General features: G+C 42.7%; 1 protein-coding gene across 1 annotated transcript in view; it reads right to left on the minus strand.

Moving 5' to 3' along the window:
- TRIM44 (tripartite motif containing 44) overlaps positions 1-27,123 on the minus strand; it is a 101,697-nt gene that overhangs the window by 32,080 nt on the left and 42,494 nt on the right. Inside the window, exon 4 of the mRNA XM_066631523.1 lies at positions 24,857-24,876. Within this exon, the coding sequence (XP_066487620.1) occupies positions 24,857-24,876 (20 nt within the window). The remainder of the gene's footprint in view (positions 1-24,856; positions 24,877-27,123) is intronic.

Genomic DNA, 27,123 nt, shown 5'->3' on the forward strand with positions numbered 1-27,123 from the left:
TCAAACTTTTCCGTATGGTAAAGACCAGAAGTGATTGTGAGGAGCTCCAGAAGGATCTCTCCAGACTGGCAGAATGGGCAGCAAAATGGCAGATGCGCTTCAATGTCAGTAAGTGTAAAGTCATGCACATTGGGGCACAAAATCAAAACTTTAGATATAGGCTGATGGGTTCTGAGCTGTCTGTGACAGATCAGGAGAGAGATCTTGGGGTGGTGGTGGACAGGTCGATGAAAGTGTCGACCCAATGTGCGGCGGCAGTGAAGAAGGCCAATTCTATGCTTGGGATCATTAGGAAGGGTATTGAGAACAAAACAGCTAGTATTATAATGCCGTTGTACAAATCTATGGTAAGGCCACACCTGGAGTACTGTGTCCAGTTCTGGTCGCCGCATCTCAAAAAAGACATAGTGGAAATGGAAAAGGTGCAAAAGAGAGCGACTAAGATGATTACGGGGCTGGGGCACCTTCCTTATGAGGAAAGGCTACAGCGTTTGGGCCTCTTCAGCCTAGAAAAGCCTAGATGCTTGAGGGGGGACATGATTGAGACATACAAAATTATGCAGGGAATGGACAGAGTGGATAGGGAGATGCTCTTTACACTCTCACATAATACCAGAACCAGGGGACATCCACTAAAATTGAGTGTTGGGCGGGTTAGGACAGACAAAAGAAAATATTTCTTTACTCAGCATGTGATTGGTCTGTGGAACTCCTTGCCACAGGATGTGGTACTGGCGTCTAGCCTAGACGCCTTTAAAAGGGGATTGGACAAGTTTCTGGAGGAAAAATCCATTATGGGGTACAAGCCATGATGTGTGTGTGCAACCTCCTGATTTTAGAAATGGGTTAAGTCAGAATGCCAGATGTAGGGGAGGGCACCAGGATGAGGTCTCTTGTTATCTGGTGTGCTCCCTGGGGCATTTGGTGGGCTGCTGTGAGATACAGGAAGCTGGACTAGATGGGCCTATGGTCTGATCCAGTGGGGCTGTTCTTATGTTCTTACATACAAAATGGCCAGTGACAGAGCACTGTGCGCACTGTCAACAACCATTTTGCAACAGCAGAAGTGCATTCCATTGTGTATGGAATGTATGCTCTTCACAGCTGCCCTTTACTTTGAGTCAATGTTTTCACTGAGCTGTGCACCAAGATTTCCTTCCCTATTTGTCACTGCGAACAGCGAACAGCGAAGCTGGAATTTTTTGCTCCAGTGCACATCACTTTACACTTATTGATACTGAACCTCATTTGCCATTTGGATACCCATTCAGCAAATTGGGAAAGATTCTTTGGTAGCTTTTCACAATCCAGTTTGATATTCACCACCCTGAATAGTTTGGTATCATTTGCAAACTTTACCACTTTGCCATTTACTCCCAACTCCAGATCATTGATGAAAAAGCACCAGTTCCAAGAATGAGAAGTGGGCCCCAGTTGTCACTTTGTCCACTGTAAAAAAAAAAATTATTTACTTATGTCTACTATCTATTCCTAGTTCTTTAACTAATTACTTATCCATAAAAGGACCTGTTGTCTTATTCCATGATTGCTAAGTTGACTCAAGAGCCTTTGGGTAAGGGACTTCGTAAAAAAAAAATTGAAAATCTCTGTGTCCATACATTTGTTGACACTCTCAAAAAATTGTAGGAGGTTAGTATGGTAGAATTCACTTTTGTAGAAACCATGCTGATTCTCTTTCAGCTAGGGGTACTACTCTTCTATATGCTTAATAATTTTACCTTTAATTATTCTCTCCACCAGTTTACCCACTACAATTAAGCTGCTGGGCCTATAATTTTCTGGAATTCCATCCCCCCCCCCTCCGCATAAATAGCAGTGTCACACTGGCTACCTTCCAGTTCTCAGGCACAGAGGCTAATTTAAAGGACAAACCACACATTTTTTGCTAGAAGATTAGCATTTTCATATTCAAGATCCTTAAGAACTCATGAGTGGATGCTGTCTGGATTCAGTTAATTTCTAACTTGTCACTATGCTTGGAAACCAACAAACAACAACAACAACAGTATTTATATACCGCTTTTCAACAAAAAGTTCACAAAGCAGTTTACAGGGAACAAGGGAACCACATCCCTTGTTACTTCTATTTGATTCAGTGTTCCAGGTTTCCTCCTTGAGTAGGTAGGTTCAGGCATGGGATTTGCCCTAGTTCTTCCTTAGTGAAGACAGACACAAATAGTTCATTCAGCTTCTTTGCATTTCCATCTCCTCTTTAATCTTCCCTTTTATTCCCTCTTTAGCTAACAGTCCAACTGCCTCCTTGGCAGGTTTCCTGCTTTTGATGTATTTAAAGAAGTTTCTATTATTTGCCATGATGTAATAGCCATGAGCTCTTCATATAGCCTCTCAATTGAAAACTTACATTTCTTTTGTCAGGGTCTGTGTTCTTGTTTCCTGTCTTCATCTGGACAAGACATCCACTTTCTGAAGAAAGTCTTCTTACTTAACTCTTGCCTAACGTTCTTGACTCTACCCATAAACTGGGGCTGCCTTACTTAGGGCATAATCCTAACCTTGAGGTAGGCCGGCCCACGCCGAAAAGCACGATTGCGCCTCCTCGAGAAGTGAGAAGTGCCAACCTACAGAGGCAGACAGACGCCTCCATGCTGGCTTCCCCTCAGCTGCTTGTATCAGCCCGCCTGCGCCGACACAAGCGGAAAAGGTAGGCGTGGCGGAGGCGGGGAGGAGGAGGGAGGGAGGAGTTCCTGGGTAGGGGGAGGGAGGGTGATGGGCGGCTCCGGGGGTGGGCAGGTGAGGAGAGGGAGGCGGGGCTGGGATCCAGCAGTTATCCCAACCCCCGTTCCCGGGGAGAACGGAGCGGCTTCAAGCCACTCCGCTCTCCTCCGACTTGTGCTACCTCAGGAGGTGGCACGAGTCCGAAGAGACCCATTGGGACAGCAGCTCTTACCCATGGGTAAGGGGAAGAGTTTCCCCTTGCCTCTGGCTAAGCTGCTACTGGCCACAATCCTGCACTGGATACAGCGCAAGTTAGGATTGTGCCCTTTGTGCCCTACATTTAGTTGAGCTTTTGTTATTGTGGTTTTAACAGCCCAATTCTGTAGGGTTTTATTGCTGGAAGAGCTAGTGTTCCACCAGTGGCGACTGCCTTATGGCAGTTGCAAAAAGTACTCCGATAGCATGTGGAGATGAACACTGCCTGAGCACCAATGGGAAGGCTGCAGGTATCCCATGCACAGCAGTGGCTCCATTGGGACTTGCCAATCAAGGTAAGTTGCAGGGAAAGCAGAACCGGGTGGGGAGAAGTAGGAATGGGGGCAGTAATGGGTGTGGGCAAAATGGGGTGGATTGGCTACAGGAATTGGACAGGTTCAGCAACAGCAGCAGCTGCCAAATCCTAGCCCCCTTCCTGGACAGGATCCCGTGGACTGTGTTCTCATGAATCTGCACCAGTGATTTTGCTAGCACAGGTGTAAGTAGATTCCTCAACATTGGGGAGGCATTCCCCCAGGTAAGGGAAATGAATGTTCCCTTATCTAGAGATCTCCCAGAGTTTTTCCCTCACAAGATGCAACACAAACCTTTTGGTGCACCTGAATCGGGGGGGGGGGGGGAGGGAAGCATAGGATTGGGTTATAAATAACCTGAAGCTCTCTGAAGAGATTTCACCCTTTTGATTTTTTCCTCTTAGTTTTTTTTTTTTTACACTAGTCCCCTCATTTTTTAAAAGTTCCCTCTTTTGAAGTCAAATGTGTGTGTTGAACCTCCTTGGAAACTTTCCAATTACATATACATTGAACTGGATAGCACTAAGGTCATTATTTCCTATCATTTCAACCATAATGATCTAAAATCATCTGCAATCACAGATGCGTGCAGAAGTCACTTGAAATATGTATCGGTTAACTTATGCAACTTATCTTGAAGATGCAAAATTGTTCTTTGTCTTTGACGGATTGGAATTTTTCCCCTTAAGAGAGCCTTGGATCCAAGGAAAAATACCAAGAGACAAGCACTTCTCATTTGCACTGTCTCCAGTAATATCTCTCTCTACGGTGACCTAAGAGATGTTGGAAGATGTTTGGAACATTTTATATAGGATTTCACATTAAGTCTTTATCAAATTATAGGCAGTAAAAGGATACCTGGGCATATCAGCCTGCCCTGCCATCTGTCCTTGCGACTGACTATTCAAATTTCACGGAAAGTTAAGGCAGTCTATGCACACATAAACCTGTATAGATTTTGCTGACAAGCCTGGCCACATGACCAATTCTGGTCATAGAAATATTGATTAAAAACCTTTTAATTGGCAAGGCTGCTTAGCACTCAGAAGACTAATGGACACAGTTTGACAAGCCTGGATTTCATATAATTTCCAATGCATTGATTTATGGTTATAGCCTAAAGCTAAGGGTAGCCAGAGAGTTCTTTTCCTTGTTCAACCTCACAAAACCACCATGAGATATGTTGTTCTCATTTTGTAAATGGAAGAAAGTGACTTTCACAAGGCTATTCACCAATTCCAGTTCTAAGCTCCATTTTCAAGCAAGGTTTCCAAGATCCCCTTTATTCTCTAGGCTGGGCATGACAAAGTAACCCATATTAGTACCTTAATAGCATGAAGCTATGGTTTAGCCATATCTAGGGCGATGTGCATACATAGAAGTTAGCCGTAGCATTTTCCCAATAGGCATCAATCAGTTAAGCAAATACCTTCAAAGGGACCCCTTGATTACGTACCTGACACAGAACCAAGGCCTGCATATCCGATGTGTAGCTCAGAGAATAAAATCCCCTGGGGAACCATTAGCTCAGGAATATAGAGGGGGGCTAGAGCACTGCATTTTACTGCATCTACCACCATGTGGGATTATAACTTTTACTGTAGGGAAGGTGTGCCAATAGCCTTCAGCTACCTCTATATGCATATTATTGATAAGCCTCAAGGCTGGTCAGCAGAAGCACTGCTGTTATTTACAATGCCCAGAGCTAGTGCTTGTTGCGGGTCTTAAAGAAGACATAAGGAAGAAAAGTTAGCACACTCAGCAGAGAGAACAAGCAAGAGGAGGGAAAGCCACCTCTCTTCCGTGGACATGAAATTCAACCGAGGACACTCAAAATTACAACAACCTGGGTATCAAACCTCACAGACTTTTTTTCCAAAAAAGCTAGACCACTCTTCTTGCCATTATTTCAACATGATGCAAAACAAAAATTACTCTCATCTGGGTCTCCACACAAAACTCACCTCTGCCGCAATTAAAAAAAAATTGGTTTGCTAGTGGCCCAGTTTAATTAAAAGAGTGCAGACAAGCTAAACAATACTGCTCATCTGTCTTACAGAGATGAGAATTTTCAGAAGCTAATGTGTCTAAAAGGGTCTTTTGAAGGACAGATAATTTGTTTTTTATCCAGGCATCAGCCCCATTACTCAGGGCCGATGAAGTACACTAACAGCAAACCAGGAGGGACTTCTTCACAAGGGAGAAACAGCACAGATGGTCCACACTGCGCCATGGATTAACTAGAGGGCTGGATGTAGTAGCAAGACATTAATTTGCTTTGAGGTCAAACACCTTTTGTGAATGTAATAGTGAATAGTGAATGTAAACTTAGAGATTAACCAAACTGGCAGGAAAAAACAGCATTGAAGGAAAAGGCACATTTTCAGAAGCTGCTTAGCCATGTCCTAACTTTGCTTTCCTAGAACATGACCACTACACAATAAAGGAAAACTGTAGTATACTTGATTTTCTTGCCATTTTGCTCTCTAGACAACAATGTGGAGAGCAAAAGCGTACTATATAATCTGACCCTCTTGCGGGTGGTCAGGTCCCATGGTAAATCACCAAGTAGCTATAAGCTGGTGGACTTTCCACAAACTCTTAAGGGAGATGCAGCAGTGAAGCATAGAGTATTTATGACTTTCACAAGTTCTAAAAACAATTTTTTTTCTTTATGCAACTGTGGGCTCAGATCTTCATAAGAACATAAGAAGAGCCCTGCTGGATCAGGCCAAAGGCCCATCCTGTACAAGTCATGGTAGGTATGTGCAAAGTAGAGGTAGGCTACCTCTGATTGCCAGATGCAGGGGAGGGCACCAGGATGCAGGTTGTGTCTGTCTAGTGTGTTCCCTGAAGCATTTGGTGGGCCACTGTGAGATACAGAAAGCTGGACTAGATCGACCCTTGGTCTGACCCATGGGGCTCGTCTTACGTTCTGTATTGCACAGTGGCCCAGCAGATGCCCCAGGGAGCACACAAGATAAAAAGATACCTGCATCCCCTTGCCACTTCCTTGCACCTGGCATTCTGAGGTAGCCTACTTCTAAAACCAGGAGCTTGCATGTACCCATCATTGCTTGTAGCCTGTAATGAATTTTTCTTCCAGAAATCTTTCCAAGCTCCTTTTAAAGGCATCTAGGCCAGATGCCCTCCTATAAGTTGATTACAATTTGGTGTGGCAGGGCCACCAAGGGTAGATAAAATTTCTTCACAGGCCAGACTGAGGCCCTAGTAGAGTGGTTCCCAAACTGTGAGCCATGGTTCCCAAGAAAGCTGTAGAAACCAGCCAGATGAGCCTTGGAATCCTCATGATTCCATCTTATACAAAATATAGCATTGTAGCCCTAATGGGGAGCTGTGGCCAATGGTCCAGTAGGTCAAGGGAGCCACCAGCAGAAAAAGTTTGGGAACTACTGCCTTAGTCTTTCACTTTGCCATCATTGAGCCAGCAGACCATCATGGTATTTCAGTGACCTTTAAAACAGAGCCAGGAAGTTGCACCCCAAATATCACAATTATTAAACCAAATGCTACTTGTGTTTTATGCCTCTTAAAAAATTATAAACTTTGAAAAGCAAATCAGAACCAAGGTGCTTCAGTTGTGATAACAGTGGCATCCAGAAATTCTGACTAAAAACTAGTTTTGATGCTTGAGGACATATCCGGCATAAACACAGCCCGTCCCAAAGAGCTCACAATTGCTTTATTTCAATGTTTAATGTGTCCTGTCGAAAGGGCTGCATTTAATTTACATAAATATTTATATTGCAGCATAAAAGGAGGAAAAAAATTAGATCCTTAGCTCAATAGACGTGTAATGTAATTTTCCTACTACAAAGCTTAACATTAAAGTCAATGAATTCATGATTGAATAAGGATTTAAATTAGACCTCTCTGATTCCAGTCTAATGTTGTAATCACTGGAAACACATTTTGTTCAAGCTTTCCCCCTGCTTAAAGTTGCAGGAATTTTAAGGGAAAGTTGTCCTGTTTTATAAGATAAACGGGCTGGAAGTGTGAGCAAAACAAAACCTGTAATTAGCGCCTTGAGGAGTCACTGGCTCAGAAGCTGCCAGCGATTCATTTGTCTAAGTTCTCAAGGACCTTGAAAGTTAACACATGGGATGGGTGAGGAAGCCAGTAGGGTGATGCCGGGGGAAAAGAAAAGAAAGACAGTCAAACCAGGAGGATCTTGACTGGAGCATTTCAAATTTACTTGAAGGCTGCAGAATGAAGGAGGATGTTTTAGAAATTCTTCAATGTAAATGTTCATTATAGCCCAGTTCTACCTAAATTCCCACACAGTGATGCAGTGGTGACTGCATGGGCCATGCTGCATCCTGCAAGGGATTTGTGACTGCTGTCCCCTTGCCCTGCGGCAAGCCCCAGCAACTACAACAGGTCAGCTCAGACCTGGGCCAGCCATATCACTGGTGCAAGTCTGAGTTGTTCCATGAAGGCCGATCAGGACCAGGAAAGGGGTCGGGATTTGGTGTGTGCCGCTGCCACTGAACTCATCCCCCCACTCAGACACTGAACCTGCTCCATCTCCTCCCTGTTCTAGCCTCCTCCTGGCCAGTTCAACCCCCTCCCCCTTCTCGATCTGCCCCCCTGCACCATCCATACTTGCTCCAGCAGGACTCCATCGCTTTGCCCTTCACATGGAAAGGCTTTGGCCTTTCTGTTGACATGCTGGCTCCCTGCACTGCTGCAAAGTGCTTTACAGCACAGGCAGAACACAAGCCTTTCAAAAGGATTAGCTCATAAGTATTTTCTGAAGGAATGAATGATCACAGATATGCCCCTCCCTCTCCCAAATCTAAGTGGCAATTGGTCCCAGCAAACAAACTGAAAGAGCTGACACCCTCTCTCCTTCTCCATGTGGCAGGGTGTTTGTGGACTCTCATCTTTAAATTTAATTAATTAATTTAATTAGCAGTTTGTCTAAGATTAATGGATGCAATTGCACAAACATGAAAAAAAGTAAAAGACAAATGCTCCAATAATGTAGGAGCAGGAGTGGGCCAATAATCATAAGGTCAGATATGTGCAACTGATATTACAGAGGGTTTGCACAAAATGACAAGGTCAAACAGTGTGATCTACACCAAGCCCTTGAGCAATTTTCTGCTGTAGAATACAAAAAAGAAAAGAAAAGAAAAAAACTAGTGCTAAGATATCCTATAAGCAACCTGTAAGTAAAAAAAATATTTAAAAAGCAATATTTACAAGATGTATAGAATAGTGTCAATTACACCATACAATACATCTTGTAATCTACCAAACAGATTGTATACCAGTAATTATGTAGTCTGGCCTACAAGGTGCCTGACTCTTCCCTTCCACACACCCTGTTCCTCTCCCCAAATGCCCCATTACTTTCCCTTTCTGCCACCAACATACATTCTCCAGCAGTGGCTGGGTGTTCCAGTGATGCACACACAGTTACCAGCCATTCACACTGGCTGCTGCTTTGCACGCATTGATGCTGCATGTGCAGTGCTGAGGGAGGGGTCTTCTGTTTGCATTCTGTCAGTGGAAGGCGCCCATAAGATTGGGACCTTTGCCTTTCTTTCACCCTGGTGGCCAGGTAACCAAGCCTTAGGAAATGTAAAAGGGGAAACAGATATTGTCTTTTTGCTCCCCTTTTACTTTTTTCAGACAGCAGGCCCCAGATGGGATGGTGAGTAAAGGATTATCCTCCATCAGCAGTGCTGCAAGGGAAAATCTGCTGCTGCTGAGTGGGACGGGGGGGGGGGGGAGATGATGACAGAGGGAGGAGGGTGAATCAGGCCTGAGTGGGGGTGGGTGAGATTGGTGACTGCATTGCACACCAAGTCCCAAGCCCTTTTCTGGCCTAATCTGCCTTCATGGAGCAACACGGACTTGTACCATCAATTGAGTTGCACCAAGCTGACACATAGGGGAAGTTCCCTTACCCCAAGGAGACCTTCAGCAGCAAAAAAAAGCCCTGCAAGATAAAGTGGTAATCGAACAGGTGCCGCTGCATCACTATGCAGGGATTAGGATTGGGCTGCCTGTCTTGAAAATGAGATAAGTACCTTATTTTTGCTAACACAGCTAGTCCTATACACATTAGAAAAAAGGATCTTGGATACCACAGAAAAATGCAGATAATGCATTTTTCCCTCAAAATATTATACCTATCATTGTTATTCATAAAGTCCAAGATGTATAACTGAGAAAAAAACAACAATTTGATGCAATAAAAGAATTAAGCTGATATGCTACCCAAACTTTCAAGACTTTTGTTATGAATTTGACAGCACGTTAATTTTCAGTGAGAAGATGATGGTCAGGATTATCTACCAACTATCATACACTAGCAATGATACAACATGCAAAAATTTTCAAGGTTAGGAGTGCTAGCTCAGGTATACCTACAAATGCATGTTTTCCAACAGATGATCCAGATGCTAGAGGCTATATTAACAGAGAAGGTGATCTAAATGCACTTGGCTATCGTGTTGAATATCTTATCGAGTCTTCCCCACTATTCTGCTTGAAAACATCATTATGATGTTTTGTGTTCACTTACTGTGCCCTTCTGGTACTTAGAACTCAGCAGGGTGAGTTGAGAGATGATAATCTATGCAAAACCTATTGAAAAGAGCTTTGTGGAGATGAGATTTTCTAATGAAAACGATAAGTCTCAATGGTATAATGATATTTACACATTTTGTGCACTAACAGAAGGGCTATTAAAAATAATGTCCAGTTCCATTCTGCAGCCACAGACAGGCTTAGAAAAATCCAAAAAGACCAACTTTCAATCAACAAGTATAGCCATTGCTTTATACTCCCGGCTACCTACACTACCTACTTACCTAATGTGTTTTTAATATGTTTTTATCTGTTTGTGAAATTATGTTTTAATCTCTTTTATATGTTGTTAGCCGCCCTGGGTCCCTTTGGGGAGAAGGGCGGGATATAAATAAAGTATTATTATTATTATTATTATTATTATTATTATTATTACTACACATATGGTTTCATATGGGGGACAGTGGCTATTTGACTTGTGAGGTGGACTATAAGAAGATAAGGTATTTCTTTGGAATAAGAGGACAAATATATCCACCTTACAGCCTCCTGCATTTTGAACCCTGAGCTAATCTTATTAAAAGACAGGTTACTTGGGTTCTTTGTTGGCAAACGGCACGTTAATGAGATCTCCTTGAAATAATCCCACCTCTAATACGCAGGGAAAATTACATTTTCCAGTGTAATTATTATGTCAGTCAAACACCTCAACTCCAGAATTAATTGCTTCTTTCCAGATTCCAACAGCAGTTTCTCAGGCAGCAAAGAAAGCTCCAGAAAAGGTAAGGCCTTAAGTGGGGGTGGGGGGGAGAGGGAAGGAAGATGAGGAAACAATGGAGAGACTGCAGTTAAGTTAATTACCTTTATTTTTAAAACTCCCATAGTGAGGTTTTGTCAGTCTTGTCTCAGACAGATCCTTTTGTCTGAAGCAGGAGACTTGCAAACAGACCAACAGATTGGGCAGAAGTAGGTCACTGCCTTTATAAAAAGGACATTCACCCTCAGAAAGACCTTTCTCCTTAGGGTCGCTTTGGTGTCCTTAGGGCTTCAAGCACACATGCTTTGCTAGAGGGAGTATACCAGAAAACCCCCCTCAGGAAATGGTCCATATGGCATGGTACCTTTCTCTGTGACTCCATCAAGATAACACTAGTCATTTCTTTAAAAAGGAAAACCTATGGCAACAATCAGAACTTCTTATGAAGCAGCAAATATCCCCTTCTGGTGACAGGAGATGCTCTGCTATTGCAGATTATGGATATGAAAAAAAAACTGATATACAGATTAATGAGATTATGTCACACTTTCCCTCCCTTCAAGAAGCGTTAGACAATTATCCCCATTGTTATCCCCAATTATCACAACACCACTATATGATAGGTTAGGCCAAAGGAGGGCGACCAGTCCAAGGTCAGTTGGTGGAAGGTGCTGGAGGTCTTGAATCTGCAACTCTGAAAGCAGGATTTAGGGACTTACGCCCTGGACCACTGTGCCAATCTGACAGTAGAGGATCTCTACTGTGCTGCCATGCAACCATAGCAGGCGGCCAGAGGATGATATGCCCCACAGGGATCACACAACATGGAAAGCCAAGAAGGTCCCCTGGGCCCCATAAAACTGCTGATTCCTAGCCTGGCTTCTCACCAGAAGATGCTCCTAATGGGATTCCTTGCTGAAAGATATGTCTGCCTATTTGTTAGCCTGCCTGCCGCTCCGCCCCATTCACTCCATGGTTGAGCATGGATTTGAACCAAGACCATAACCATCAGCCTGAGTATGGAGTCTAGTCAATTCCAGCATCGTCCCCTCCTTGCACTGTGCTTCTAGTGACAGCTGCAATTTATTACATGAAAAATATTAACAAGTGAGCTCATCCATTGTACAAGAAAACATAAATTCTGTTTAAAACCGTTTGAGCACTGCATAAAACATTGCCCTCTCCCATTCTTATATATCATGATTCATTCGCCCCTCTTTTGGCAGTCCGGGTAGGCCACACTTTTACTTCCAGAACGTTGAAAGAAAATGGGTTATAAGCACTTGGGTTATAAAGCAACTCACTAGGAAGACAGATAAATGTCAAGTCTTCATCAGGATGCACAGGACAGCAGACTATCAACCAACTCCAAGTCCTACTCCCTTGGCCTTTATGTACAATTTCCAAGGTAGATCTGCACCACGGAATAATAAACACAGAAATTTCACCCATGCGCCATCCGCACTGTGGCTGACATGTATGCATGCAAGGAAGAAAAATTCAGGCTGAGGTGCGTCTTCTTGAGTGGGAGCCCTTCACATCTGTCAGGTAAATGGGCCATTTTGACTATAGCTCTCTGATCTCCAGCCTTTTTCTAAATGACTCTCTGTGTTTGCCCTTCCAAAAGGTGAAATGCCCTCAGGAGCTTGTCTGCCCGGCTTGAAACAGCAGAGCACCTCATTCCGCACTGCTTTGCAGGCTGCAGGGACTTAAATGGCTACAGCAGGGTATGACACATCAATAGCATCTGTGCCCTGCCTTTTCATCTGTGCTGCTCTGGTATAATTACTGACTTCCCCCCAGCCTACTGCAATTATCTCTCTCCCCCCCCAAACGATCAGCTGTGGAATTAAGCCGATTTTCTCACTCTTTCCTTGTTGCCATAACAACAACTGGCCTGCACCTGCCACTGGATGAACAGTGGCACTTTTGGAGAAGACGAACAAAAAACAACCACAATGGGTGCAGTGAGGGTTTCTTTTACAACTGTACAACTGTGGAAAGGGGAAGGGAAGGGAAGAGAAATACAGGCGCACTGAATACATAAGTAAAGTTGATGTGGACCTTGGAAGAATGTGAATTTCCAGTCCGAGACAGCCATATACCTCAATGCTTAGGGCCATTTATGCAACTTGCATGATTATGTGAGAACCACCATATCTGAAAAAGAGCAGTCCTGAAAGAAAAACATGCACGCAGTGGAGCCAACGTGGTGTGAGGAAGAAGCATGAAAGATCCAGGCTCTGGAGAGAGTGTGAGGAATAAACATGAGAGATCCCCACTTAGCAGGCTCAAGCAAATTGCCACCATTGAGGCTTCAAAGACCAACTTCTCCCTTGCAATGATTATGGCACTGTTCATGATCCGGCAACAATCACTTGATAACTGCACAAACATTTTTTTTTTTTTAAAAGGGAGCAGAGGTGACTTGCTTCAGAGGAAAAGTTCCCCCACTCTAAGAATGCCACTTTTCCTTTTGTCTCATACAAGGCACTGAAGCAGGCTGAGACATGCCTTGGCTTCAGAATCGCCTTTCTCAGAAGGCAGAAGGCAGAAGCCCAACACAACTTAAAGTCCCTGCACACTTTGACTTCAATCGTGTAGACCAGTGGTTCTCAAGCTTTTAGCACCGGGACCCACTTTTTAGAATGAGAATCTGTCAGAACCCACCGGAAGTGATGTCACGACCGCAAGTGACATCATCAACAGGAAGAGTTTTAACAATCCTAGTCTGCAATCCTACCCTCACTTACCCAGGAGTAAGTCCCAGGTACTATCATTGTTAAAAGAATATACATAGTAGCTTGTAAAAAGTACAGGTTTGTCACATTTCCCCAAATGCAGGCACATGCCATGGTAGCATCAAGTCTAATAGATTAAAAATAAAATATTGAAATGAATGGGATCTACCTGAAATTTGCTCATGACCTACCTAGTGAGTCCCGACCCACAGTTTGAGAAACACTATACTATAGACACTTACAAGGGAGTAAGTCCCACTGAATTTAATGGAACTTACTTCTGAGTAGACATGGGTAGGATTTCACTGCTAGAAACAGCAGCGTAATGGTTATGCTTTCTTCATCACAGGTGAGCTTCTCCTGAGTGGAGTATAATAAATATCACCTGCACATATAGAAAGGAGGCAAGAGCTTCTAGAAATGGTTATCCCTTCTGCAGCACTTAGACTGAGGAAAAAGCAACTTCTCTTTCCAGCCTCTTGCAAGCTGATTCAGGCACATTTGCATCTTTGGGCAATGCTTTCCCGTTCCTTCCTTCTAGAACACTGCCTCACACCTCTTCTGGGTCGATTGTGGAGCCTGCCATGAGTCAATGCTGGCATCTTCCACTTCTGACCCAGCTATGCTTACATAGCTAATAACAATATATCTGAGAGGCCAGAGCTGACCTTTCTTTGCTCCCTGACCTTTCACGCTCCACAAGATCAATCCAGTCACTTCTGTTTTCTCAACAAAAAAAAAAAAAGCCATTGTAGAGGTTAGAGAAAAAATACTGCTTTATTACAGAAGCAGTCCTGCAAGTCACTCCCAATTGCAGACTAAAACTGAACAGTGGAAAAACATAGGATTGCCACAGTTACATTAGACTGAATACAAATCTTCCTACCTACATGATGAAGTATGTTTAGTTGGAGAATTCTCATGAATGAGGAAACTGTAACAGTGGAGCAACTTATTACTCACGTAAGAAATGCATAAGCTTCATTTCTCCGTGCTGGTGAAGATATACCTTTCATTGGATCACAGAAATGTAAAGGTAAATTTTGAACTGCAGAAGTTCAACACGACACCTCCCAATGGCCATACCTCATAGTTATACGCCACAAAGACTATACAACGATGAAATAAACTTTAAATTTCTTAATTGGCGTTTTCTTTTCCTGCCATTTGTTCCTACTACATTGAAACTTATTATGCTTCATTTAAAGATCTAGCTCAAACACAAAAGGTATATAGAGTGTTATCATCTGCATTTTTTCTCAGAATTAAGTCCCCCTGTGATCAGCCCGGATGAATTTGCACCGAATTGTAGCTCATGAATGTAAAAGAAGCTACATACTGTCTCTTAGACAGCTCTTCAGAAAGATGGTGGCCTAGTCAGGCAGGTGCCCTGCCCACCCCGTTGTCCCTATGGAGTAGGTTCATGTCCTTGGTTTTGGAAAAACATTGCCACCCTTTAAACACAGGCAGCAGACTCACAAGTGCAGTCTGTCTCTTTTAACACAGAACAAAGTCCCAGCCAGGAAATAGAAACAGAAATGGTTGGATGCTTCAACTCAAGTGGTCCCTTCCCCACTATGTGGGCATCCCTCAGTAAGGTAGTTGTGGCTCACATGAAGGTCCTGTGTCCCCAAGAGGGTCCGGAAAGCTTGCAAGGGAACTTTAGGTTCCAATTGGTTAGATGGACTATCCTGACCTCTGGGCTTTCCTCCCCCTTGAGAGGGAGCTATTGGGACACCTTCTTCACAAAGGTCCCTGAAGCCTTTACCTAGGATCCCCTTTGAGAGAAGGGCTCTTCCATTCAGCTCAGTTCCATCACAGGCTTCCAAAAGGGTGTGTGGTGTTCTCTTCTCCCTCCAGGTTCTCTCCCCATCTCTCCTCTCATTTCTCCTCCTAGTCTTTCTAAATCACCTGTCCTTCCTGCCCTCCATACCAGCACTTCTTCTCCCCTACTTCCCATCTCCAGTTTCCATCTCCTTCTAGCCTTTATCCTTTTTACTGGTTTCCCCTTCCCCCTATAGATCCCACTTTTCCTCCACATCTTTTTCATCTTCTTTGCAGGCTCTTTCAGTCTCTCTGGTTTTCTCCTTACCTCTCCTCCCCCTTCTCCCTGCCTAACTGCCCTGATACCAACTCTCAGCTGTCACCGCTGGGAGTTGATGACCAACTTGCTTACTATCAGCCAGCCCCGCTACAGACAAGTGGCAATGATGTCACTGCTGGGCACCTCCACAAAAGCTTAGAATGGGCCCCGAGATTGTGAGACTTGCTTGGAGCTGTGGGGATCCACAGGCTGCCACTCCTAGAGGTTAACACATGCCCCCCGGAGAAGTTTGTCAATTTCCCAGGCAATTTCTCAGCTTCTGCAGAACCTGACGCTTCTTTGTGGTTAAGGTCCTTTGAAAAAAGTTTCAAATCCAGCACTTCAGTGCTCCTGCTGTAGGAGAACTCTCAGATCTCTGATCTCCTTCAACAACACTCCTGCTGGACCAATTAAAGCACAAAGTAGACCTATAAAAATAAAGTGATGTGAACATATCTTTTACGTACTGTTAGCTTTGAACACCTAAGCCCTGAAAGCGAGTTTTGGATAGCTCAAGAATTGACACTCTGAGCATCTGGAATGTTCAGCATTTGTCAAAGAAGTTGTGATTTCACTTGTTTTGGGTTTTTTGTTCTGTGAGGCCAATATGGCACATGTCAGAATACCAAAAGAAGCCTTTCATATCAACAATGCCCTCAAATTTAAGCAGATGATCAATAAGCCGAGTCCTTTTATGCTCCGTGAGGAGGGTATATTGTCTCTTCATTGGATTCCAAGCACACCCAGCCCTTGTGCCTCCTGAGAGGATAGATAACTTTGACAAGGAACAACCTTTCTTTTCCGATGCTGTTCTAAGGTTTGCTGCTGGTGTCAGTCTCTGGAGACAATGCAATACTCTGTGGGACACAATACAAATCACAGCCTAGACTTAGTCATCTCAGAAACTGAGAGAAAAGTAAAGGTAGAAGAGAAAGAGCTCATTTTTGCCTTGGTTCTGAGACAAAATAGGATTTTTTTTTTACATTAGCCTTTATTTGTATTCATCAGTATGTTGATGAAAATCATCATCTTACATTTAGTTGCGACAAAACTATATTTTCTCACTTTTAGAGACCTCTGCCTCAGAGAATTGTTGTAAGGATTATAGAGACAATACAAATGAAGCGATCTGAGGTTCTGGGATGTGCTACAGCAGGGGTTCCCAAAGTGTGTGTCACAATGCCTTGGGGTGTCATGGCACACTCACAGGGGTGCTGTGGGATGTTCTACTCTACAAGGGTGCAGTGGCCCCTTCTACATATTCTCCTGGGTGCTGCCATCTTGGATCTCACAAAATCTCATGAGATTTCAGTGGTGCCATCTTTGATCTCATAAGGCTTCCCAAGATTCAAGAGGGTGGCGCCCGGCTGAGCTGGAAGAAGAGACTAGAGGGGTGTCATGACCCAGATAAGTTTGGGAAACATTGTGCTACATGAATATGATCAAACCAACCCCAAATCTGTCTGGATATTTGGCCAACTAAACAAAGAAATGTATTGTGCCCTATTAGAGAAAGGTGTAGTGGTGTTTTGCATTATAAGACCCTAGAACCTCCTAGACCAACCTCCTAAAATGGCCATAGTACAAAAATGAACTTTTTCACCAAGTCCATCTCACCAAGGTGATGGCAGTAGGTGTTGGAGCGGATGGCCCCACTACCAAAATATTTGGGAACTACTGCCCCCACTGGGCTTTGACAGAAGAGTGCCTTGCAATGTCTCTCCAAGCATTAGGACAATTCTGCATTGTTTCCACAGTAAAACCTGAAGACAATAATGAACTGTATGTGAATGAAAGTGGAGAATTTGGCAATATCTGCTGTTTTCAAGGCTGATTGGAAGAACACAAACTATTGATATTTTGGGCCACAAATTTAAATGCTGCTAAGTGGTGAGAAATGAAATGCAGACCAGTATTTAAATGGTGGGCCAAGTCCAGTACAAGCCAAAAATAAATCAACCTGTTTGAGAGAGAACAAAATGATGGCTAGACTTACAGTCTCTTAGATAATGACAGAACCAACCTCTACATTTTTCATTGATTTAGCTTCTGTTCTTAGATCTTTCTGGTTCTTGCTGTTAACATACAATACTCAACCAATGGAAGTTTCCATTTGGTGGTCTCATTTTGGTCAGATAAAGGAATTATTCTCCATTCCCTTAAATGATTATACACTATCAATTATTTCATGTTAATAATCAAAAGCAGATCAACTCAAAAGATTACTGCTTTTTTTTTATGACAGTGCAGCACATTTGAGGAGCATTTATTATTAGCCACAATGGGACTAAAAGTGCTTTCACTTCTACCATATAGACAGTAACCCCAATTTCTCCAAGCTAAATAGTTCAGATTACTGCAGTTATAGAGATAAGACAGTTTCTTAGGCCTAACTATACTAAAGCAGTACAGATATAACATGTAAGTTTAAATTTTTCTTCTCCGTAACTGATCTGGTAATAATTATAGATAAAATAAAACATGAATTTTCAGTATGTGTGTATGTATGGTTGTGGGTGTCTGTCTGACCGTTTATCAGGGTAAGCGGACCCAGCAGCTTTGATAGGTCAGCTTGCACCTGTGCCAGCAATATAACTAGTGCAAGTCCAAGTTGATCCCCTCCCCACGCCTTATGCCAAAATTCCCCCATGGGATACAGTGGACACCACGTTGGTGCCTCTGTATGGTTGTGTGGCAAGTTAGACAGGATTGGGCTGGGAGTCCTTTGTAGCAATGCAAGACTGTAGTTGCAAAGCTGCATGCACACATTGGAGGCAAATGTCATCAAGCCAGTGCAAATGTCCTTGCAGAGCAACTCTATACACGTTACTTCCAAATTAAGTCCCATGATTTACTCCAGAGTGGTAGGCTCAGTCCAAAGTACCACTCACAAGACAGTAGCTGCAGACTCAATCCTATCCATATATTTCTTGAAAGAGGATAGGATCAGGTTGAGGGAATCAAAGAAGAATATAAATAAAACAAATATAGTTTTAAAAAATATGAGATTGTGTCAAAGTAAATTGGGGGGAAGGGGGGCTCCTCAGTGCCTTCTCATAACACAATACATCAGGTTTTGTTTAAAATACGCCCCCTTCATTATTATTCCCTGGTCAAATTATTCCCTGTTCAAATTAAGAGCAAACCTGATGGATGGTTTGCCGTTTCTTGGCAAGTTTCCTCAGAAAGTAATACCATCACAGCCATCACAGAAATTTCTGTGTGCAATACCGTTCCTGCCAATTCTGAATTGTCTATCTGTGGAAGCTTTTGATCAGTCCACAACCTCACGTGATCAATATGATGAACTCAGGATACCTTTTACCCAGTCAACCTCAATTTTGCCAGTATTGCCTTTCCCTTGCTTCTACATATTCAAGATGTAGCTCCCAGCTCAGATCGCTTCCAAATCCCTTCCTCGCTAGTGTCTCGTTGAACCCCACTAGCAGAAGTCTGGATGGCTTCCGTCCTTGATTTTTCCAGATGCAAGGTCAACTCAAATCATAACTGAGCTGATTTACTTGCACAAGGAGACTATCCATCAGGATAAAAATCATTGTTTCAAATTGGTTCTCAGACTCTTGGCTATGATTCTGCATTTGATTCACTAGTCTAATCAGAAATGACTGGACCTGTTCCTGTCAGAAGATGCATCTGGTCCTGCTTCTATGAAGAGAACTGCGTCCCAGTCCTAGATAGGCACTTGTCCCGACACAAGGGCCATAATGAGGGAATCTTAAATTCTATATCCCAACTACAGTTGGGAAGAAACTAATTTATTAAGAGGGAAGGGATTTGATAAAGAATATTTTCAAAAGTTAGACTGTGTAATAATCCTGAGTTCAGAATTTAGTACAAGACGTGTCAAATGAAGTAGTTGTTTAAGACCAGGGCTGCCATTCTTCCAGAGGCTTCTGACATTTATTCTTTGGTTATTTCTATTATAGTTTATATTTTATAGACAGTTCTGTTGTGCATGCAAGAACTTTTTCTCTAGGGGATTATGAATCTCTCCAGGTTCTGTTAAGAATTAATTTGCTATGAAGTTGTATAACTAGATACACACAACATTTTTTAGCTTCATAAGAAAGGGGTATTATATGCAAATTGGTATACTTTCCATCTCAGACTTGACTATAGAAGGACCCTGAAGCAAGTGAGACTGAGAAGAGATCTAGGAATAGGAAGGGAAAGACAGAAGAGTTCTGCCTAGAGGAATTAACTTCCTAGTGCAGTAGTTCTCAGTGGTGGGTTGCAACTGACTAACCAGGGAAGCACTTGCCCCTACCCCTTTAAGGGGCGGGGAAGGGGTAAGGCAGCAGCGTGATCCCCAGGATCATGCTGCTGCTGGGGACTGGAAGGGGCATGTTTGTTTTTTTACTTACCTGCAGCCAGCATCGCAGTCCTGCAGGGTCCCAAGGGGTCCAGGGAGAAACTCTGCAGGGCTGCAAAAGTCTAACAAAAAAAGTGGCACGTTCGGTTCTCACAATGAAACCGGAAGTGCTTTTTTTTCTTAAGACTTTTGCAGGCATGGGTAGTCCTGTGGAGGGCTCCCCCGACCCCCCTCCCGACCCTGCAGTACTGCACCACTGGCTGCCTTCCCCCTCCTTCACATATACATACAGAGCTCCCAACTCCCTTTTAGGAGATTGGGAAGCACTGTCCTAGTGTAAAGTTTTCCTGTGCAAAACATAATTTAAAAAATCATTGGGTTTAGTGCTGGAATTTTTTGTCCACCATATCTAACCCCCCCCCCATAATGAAGAACAGTAGTGCTGAAAGTACTTCCCTAGGTGAGGCTTTAGGCACCAATTAACACTGCACCAATTCTCTCTCTCTGCAACAATAATGCATTGTTAATAGGACCCCAGCAGAATCTAGAATTACAAAAGGAACCAATCTACTCACCTTACACAGATTGACTGGGAGTTAATAGCTTGGTTCTCCCACTAGGGAATAATTGTCCATTGCTTCACCATCTGTCTTTCTTCTGTGTCTATTTGATTAGAACTGGCTAGGGTGGTAGCCAGTTGATGGACATGGAAAATGGAGGTTAGCCAGTTCTCAGTCTCCATTTAAAAGTCTCTTTTAATTCTTTATTGTAAACCTGCAATGGGTAACCTCTTCAGCCTGGGGAAATGGACTGTTTGGATGCCAAAGCCTTCCCCAGGCAATGACATCTTCATGACCTTGAACAGCTGGCCAAGGAAGTAATCAGCGAAAGCTGTTGTCCTGGCCATTACCAAGTCATCTCTGTATTTCAAGCTGGAAGGGCGCTGCCCAGCAGTCTTCTCCTTGTACAACTAATTTCCTGCTTTTCCTCTTTGATTTATCCCTGTGGTTAACTATCTGCCATCTCAGCTTCACCTATATTCTTAGGCAAACTAAACACATATTCTGCAGAGAAGCCCGTGGAGCAAAGTGTGCATTAGTTTTTTTCTTTCTTTCTAAATTAAATGAGTGGTTTTATCAAATTAAATGAACAAGATGAAAACGCAGTCAATCTAGTTCCCTCCTCTGTAATTTTGATAGGGAAGCACAATTATTTTTCCATGTTTTAATTAAACCTAATATTTTCATCGTCTTTCTGTGATCAAGGTTTTTAACCTCGATCAAGGTTTTTAACATGTGTTGAAGAACATAATAACACAGCATGGTTTAGGTATCTGAAATCCATGATGAGCAACTCTTAGAATTTACTCATATTATGTTTTACCTTTCTGCTTGTCATATCTGTCGGAAGCTGCAAGGCTTCCTGTAAATGGTGATAAAAAGGTAATCTAGTAGGCATAAGTACAGATGCACAAGAAGCTATCTACACTCCAACACAATATGGGACACATTGCAACAGACCTCTATGATACAAAACAGAAGTTGTATGTGCCTAAATCCCACTGACTCCAATAAGATTTGTGCATTAATGAGATTAACAACAGTGACTGTTACCTAAGAAATGAGTGTGAAAGGATAGTTTAGCTCAGGGGTCTCCAAACTTTTTGGCCAGAGGGCTGCATCAAATATCTGGCACGGTGTTGAGGGCCAGAAAAAAGATTTAAATATAAAATTTATATAAATAAATTAGAGATGGAACTTAGATGAGTGAATAAATGAATGAATGGGTTGATACATTCAAACTCTCTGGCCCTCAGAATACCCTCCAGACATGATCAGAGCACAGTTCTGGTTATGTTCAGTTGAGTGGGCCAGAGGCTTTCAAGGGACAAGGGACAAGAGGTTGGCTGCGGGCCAGAAAGAGGCTTGCTGCCCCCGGTTTAGAGACCCCTGTTTTAGCTCATAGTTTCACTTCCTTTAAAAGTCCTCCTGTCTAGCTATTGGAATTTACTCAAAACTGCTATATAAATTATCAAATCTGACTCTTCCGCTTCTCAGTGTGCATACTGAGCATGAAATTCTGAATCATTTGTGTGTATAATTCCCATGTATGATTCTTTATAATAGGGTTCTGCTTCTATTCATACATGGTAGTGCATTTGGAATAGGCATTCTATAAAGCATGAAATATTTTCAAAACCTTCTCTCCACTCCCCATCAAAGAGAAGGCAGGTTCTCTGTTTCAGTAATAGGGAGTTTCTGTAAGTCAAGAAAAAGCCATCTTAGTGCTCTGAAGATGTCTAACAAAGTACAGACAGGGGACTTCACTGGAAGCGCCCATGAACACAGATTAGAAGGGGAAGACAGATCTAAGGTAGAAGACCTTTGGTGAATATGGGGAAAGCCCAAGGAAGTCAGGGCCACTATGGTCCCCAGACCCTATCAAACAATGTTAGAATCGGAATGACACCATTATTTGCAAGAGTACTACTTGGAAGGTGGTGAATGTGAACACTATACCTTCTGGACCGATCAAGACACTCATGAAAAGTGTCTGCTATTAGTACTTACCTGCACCTTCATACGGAGGTCAACCTTATAATTTTATAACAAAAATTATAAAACCACTGATGAGGTGGAAGAACAACATAAAGAAACTACTATGTACCAAGAAATGCGGCTGAACTGAGAAAGTTCTGAACCAATGACCTTCAACATTCTTTACTGCAGTGTCCAAACCAAATCAAAGTATCTACAACCAGAACTAAAGCAACACAGCTCATGTTCTATATTTACATGTCAATATCATGCTATCTTAATCTGGTTCTTTTTTCTCCTCTTGCTGTATATACCTCCCAATCCAGCTTACCCATTAAGTCAAAACTGTGCCCCAACAAAGATGCAAAAACGCCAAAGCTTATTGGAGATGATGGGCAAGGGTAGTACCCGCCACAGCACTGGCAAACTGAAATTATAAGAATTCAAAATGCCACGTTAACATTATTAGAACACATCTTTTTCCTACAGAGTATATGGCTATGAAAAAGAAGGCCCACAGGGAGGAAAGGAAGAAGTAGAACAATCCATTCAGCCTGTCAGCCTGCACCAAACTCAATGTCAAAATAGTGGAAGTCACATTGATAGACTTCATAAGGATTGTATCAGGCAGTGTCCAAATGAATTCCCATTTCCCTGCAGTAGTACTGTAGGCAGATGTGTAAAAAGAATTCTACCAGAAAATAAAAATGATGGAGCCAAATGTGGCTTGGAATGACCTTCCCATGAAAAGGGGTGGAAAGGATCCACAGTGGAGAGAAAAAAGGTGCAGATTTTTGTATATTTAAAACAGTAAATAATACAAAACAGTTGTATTATTTACTGTTCTTGCATAACAGTAAACAGTACTGTTCCTGCGGTAAACAGTAAATAATACAAAACAAGAATTTATAGGGAGAAAAGTAAAACAAGGACACTTTCTTATAAAATAAAAATAAAACAAGGACACTAACCAGTTTCTATAATAGGCACAATTGAAATAAGATGATATTTAGACCATCTAAATGAATGACTGGATCCAAAATGGCAACTCGTACACTTGAAAACAGCAATTCATCAAAAGTGGCCAGTGAAGCCATGGCAAGTGACTGCGTAACAATTTATGTAGTATTTTGTCAACTAAAACTGCAGTAAAGAATTCAAATCAGTATTCAATCCATATCACATTAGTGATAGATCCCAGTGTGATTCACTTGAACAAACAGTGGGTTGTTTGTTTTACTTCGAACACACACAGCTCAATCCTTTTGGCCCCTGTGCTAGCAGAACTAAAGCAGCCGTAAAGCATGCTCCAGCGGTATGCGCTCCTGGAGTGCCAGCAGGAAGGCTGGGTCCTTCCGCTGCACACCAGCAGATCTACGGAGACCTGTAGGAGTAGATAAGCTTGCGCAGCGGGTTGAAGGGAGGCAGGGGGAGGATGGAACGGAGTGGTGATGGAGAGGAGGGTCGATTAGGCCCAGGAGAGGGGCAAGATTGGCGATGCACACCAAATCCAGAGCCCTTTGTCAGGCCTGATCTGCCTTCATGGAGCAACATGGACTTGCACTAGTGACTGAGCTGGCACACATCCAAGTTGTCACATAGCAGCTGAAGGAGCTTACCATAAACAAGGGGACAAATGTCCCCTTACCCCAAGGAGACTTCCAGCAGTCAAAACTCCCCTGCGGGATGTAGCGGAAGCTCCACCATCGCATTGCCACGTGGGTAGTTGGATAGGATTGGGCCAACACATTTTTTTTACTGATTGGACAAATGCTTTTTAATCTCTGTATGAGCATCTGCTTGGGGAAGGATGTTAAATATGTGCATCACTCCCCATAGAGGTTGACTCAGAACTTTCCAACCACTTGCATGGCACCTTGTGAATAAAAAGCTGGAGTTTATGCAAATGAATATAATTCTAAAGAATAAGTGGGATTTCTAGAAAGTCCAAAGGGGAGGGGGAAGGAAATTGCTACATCTCACCCCTGACAACAGTTTGAAGAATGAATCCAAAAACCAAACAGACCTTCTATCCTTGCTCTCTGTATGTCATGTCCTATCTTTCAAGAGCTATACACCTGGTGCCATAAGCTCAATGGTAGAATGTACTCTTTGCATGCAGAAGACCCTGGATTCAGTCTCTGGCATCTCCAAGAAGGACTAGGAAATGCCCCGTCAGAAAGCCTGGAAGTCAGCAAGCCTGCAAGTAAGCTGTAGACAATACTATGGTAGATAGACCAATGGTATAAGGCACCTTCATATGTTCTTCCAGATAATGAGTGAGCCTGTTTAATATTTTGAATTGGTCAATATACTGAGACTTGCCATCAGATTGGCAAGATTGTTTCTTATACTGATCCTTGTTAACTGATATAAGCAACCAAATCATTGATGGCAAGTCTTTAGTTTTTACATAAGATTTCTGAGCTTCCAAAAATCTCAGCATCTTTTTAAAAGTGTGTTAAAAAAAAAACAACAACACCCCTCCCATTTCCTTAATGGAATTTTATAAACTTAAAACAGGTTACGAAGAAATAAGGGCAATGGATGATGAGTGGACAGGAAGGTGTCTTACCTGGTTTCTTCATCTGTGGTCTGTGGGGAAAAACAAGAAGAAACAATGTTGGGAACTGCACAGGAATGTTGATTTTCATGTTTAGACTAGTGTGAAAATGTAATATATGACAGACACATTCTGGGCCTGCTGTCTAATGATGAAAGAGAGGTTCTACTCTGCTGGCAGAGGTCATTATCATTACATTTGAAGCTGCAGGCTGCACTTGACCAAGAGGGCACAAAGAAAAGATCATTTATTATTGCTATTACCACAGCAAGTTCAGTGTATCTCCACAAGTGTTCATTTTTCAGCACACATCCATTAAGCATGCTCCAGTCCTTCACACCAGAATCGCAGGTCATTCTGGCTAGATGATGCCATTTGTTGAAGATAACACCTTCACATTCACTCCTCCAACCACCCCCCCCCCTTCCCACACACACACACACACACACCATGTGGACAGATTGATAATATTTATCTCATCTTTGGGGCAGCAGATGGTGTGTAATTGCACAAGGCCCTAATGGCACCTAGCATTTCGTATTATGTGTTTGTCTATACACTGTGCTGCTTCCGTGATAAATGTCTACAATCCCCAACACACTGGCCCAGGTCTACGTTTCCTATGAACAGACACACAAGCAGAAGATAACACATAGGCACCGAAATGCAGCAGCAAAGCATTATGCTAACCAAGCAATCACTAAAACTCATCACTCTGCATGGAGCATTAAAGACATTTTATATCACATTTCAAGAGAGGAAAGGGCACTGCAATAATCAATTCTATGTAAATACCACTGTGGAGTTATAACAAGTAGCATTTTCTCTTCCATGGAGAAAAGGGCAACGTTAAACAAGCTTTGATATCTGCTTGCTCTGAAGCTCCGATAAGGGAAAATGCACAATGTAACCAATACTCAATTTCAATAAGATTTATAAAAAGCAGATAAGTAAGCACATCTGACATTACTAAACAAATACATGTTTTTGCTTAAGTAATCTTGGCTCCCTGACATTATTTACCTTAGCTAAAAACTATTGGTACTTTAAGACAAGCTTGAATAAACATTACGGGGGCAATCCAATAACACGAGGATAACATACTTGTTCAATGTTCAATGGTTCAATGTAAACTTTGCATGCGGAAGGTAAATCTCTGAACTTTTTGATAGGGTTTAGTTATGTTTTTAAAAAAAATATTGCTGCATATTAGTTATATTTATCATTGTTCTGATATTATGAGCAATATTAGCCACGCCAAGCTTTCATCAGACAAGAAGAGCAGATTGCTTATATTGAATCTAACCTAAATTGCCACTGAAAAATATCTCAGGTAGCACAACCAGAACAAAGCCATCTCTCTCCCTGAGGCCTTGTAGAGCTGCTGTCAGTCGTAATACAGTAGGCAGTACAGGTCCAGCCTATTTATACACGGATTTTTTTATACATGGATTGACTCAACATGAATGGCCACTGCAAATAAGAAGGAATGTGCTGATCCCTGGAAAAGGGGAAAAATGCATCCCTTTAAAATCAGTTTAAAAAACTGACCAGTCCTTTAACAATAGCCTCCTTAATGAGAGAGAGAGAGAGAGAGAGGGCAGCTGGCTGACAATCCATCAGTCCTTTTCTCTCCAGGTGATCCCTCTCTTCCCCCTGAAAGAAAGGTGATCGCTTTGCATTGGTGAAGGGAGGGGCTGAGTGAAGCGCTTGGAGGATGACTGATTGATGGATTGTCTTCTTAATGACTCTTATCTTAGAGTCAAAAGGTCAGCAAGCCTGTTTTTCAATCACCGGAGCAATTTTTTAAAAAAAAATTGATTTGCTATAGTGCATTTTTTGCCATCCACGTGAGTGCTTGGAATGGAACCCACGCGAATAATGAGGCTCAACCTGTACAGGCATCCCCCCATACCCACAGATCCCACATCCACGGTTTCACATCCCTGATTCTCCACTCCCACACACTCATTACTTACCTGCCTTCATTCTGTTCCCTTCCTTCCTGTTACAGAATACTAGAGGAAGAATGCGAGAAACAGTCGGTCAAAGTACTAGAGGAGGGAGACTAAGAGAATGCTAATCGGAAGCAGGACTGCTTCTCATGTTCTTCCTTTAGCAATCTGTAACAGATAGGGCTGCAAAGAAAGACAGATGAGAAACAATGCTTGGCATCACACCAAGTACGGAGTTCACTTTTATCTGTGGATTTGGTATCTGCAATGGGGGAGAGCGGGAACTTATCCTCAGGGAGATGCCTGTACTGGGTTATGCATAAG

The sequence above is a fragment of the Tiliqua scincoides genome, chromosome 1 (assembly GCF_035046505.1).
Source record: "Tiliqua scincoides isolate rTilSci1 chromosome 1, rTilSci1.hap2, whole genome shotgun sequence".
In the NCBI taxonomy this organism is placed as follows: domain Eukaryota; kingdom Metazoa; phylum Chordata; class Lepidosauria; order Squamata; family Scincidae; genus Tiliqua; species Tiliqua scincoides.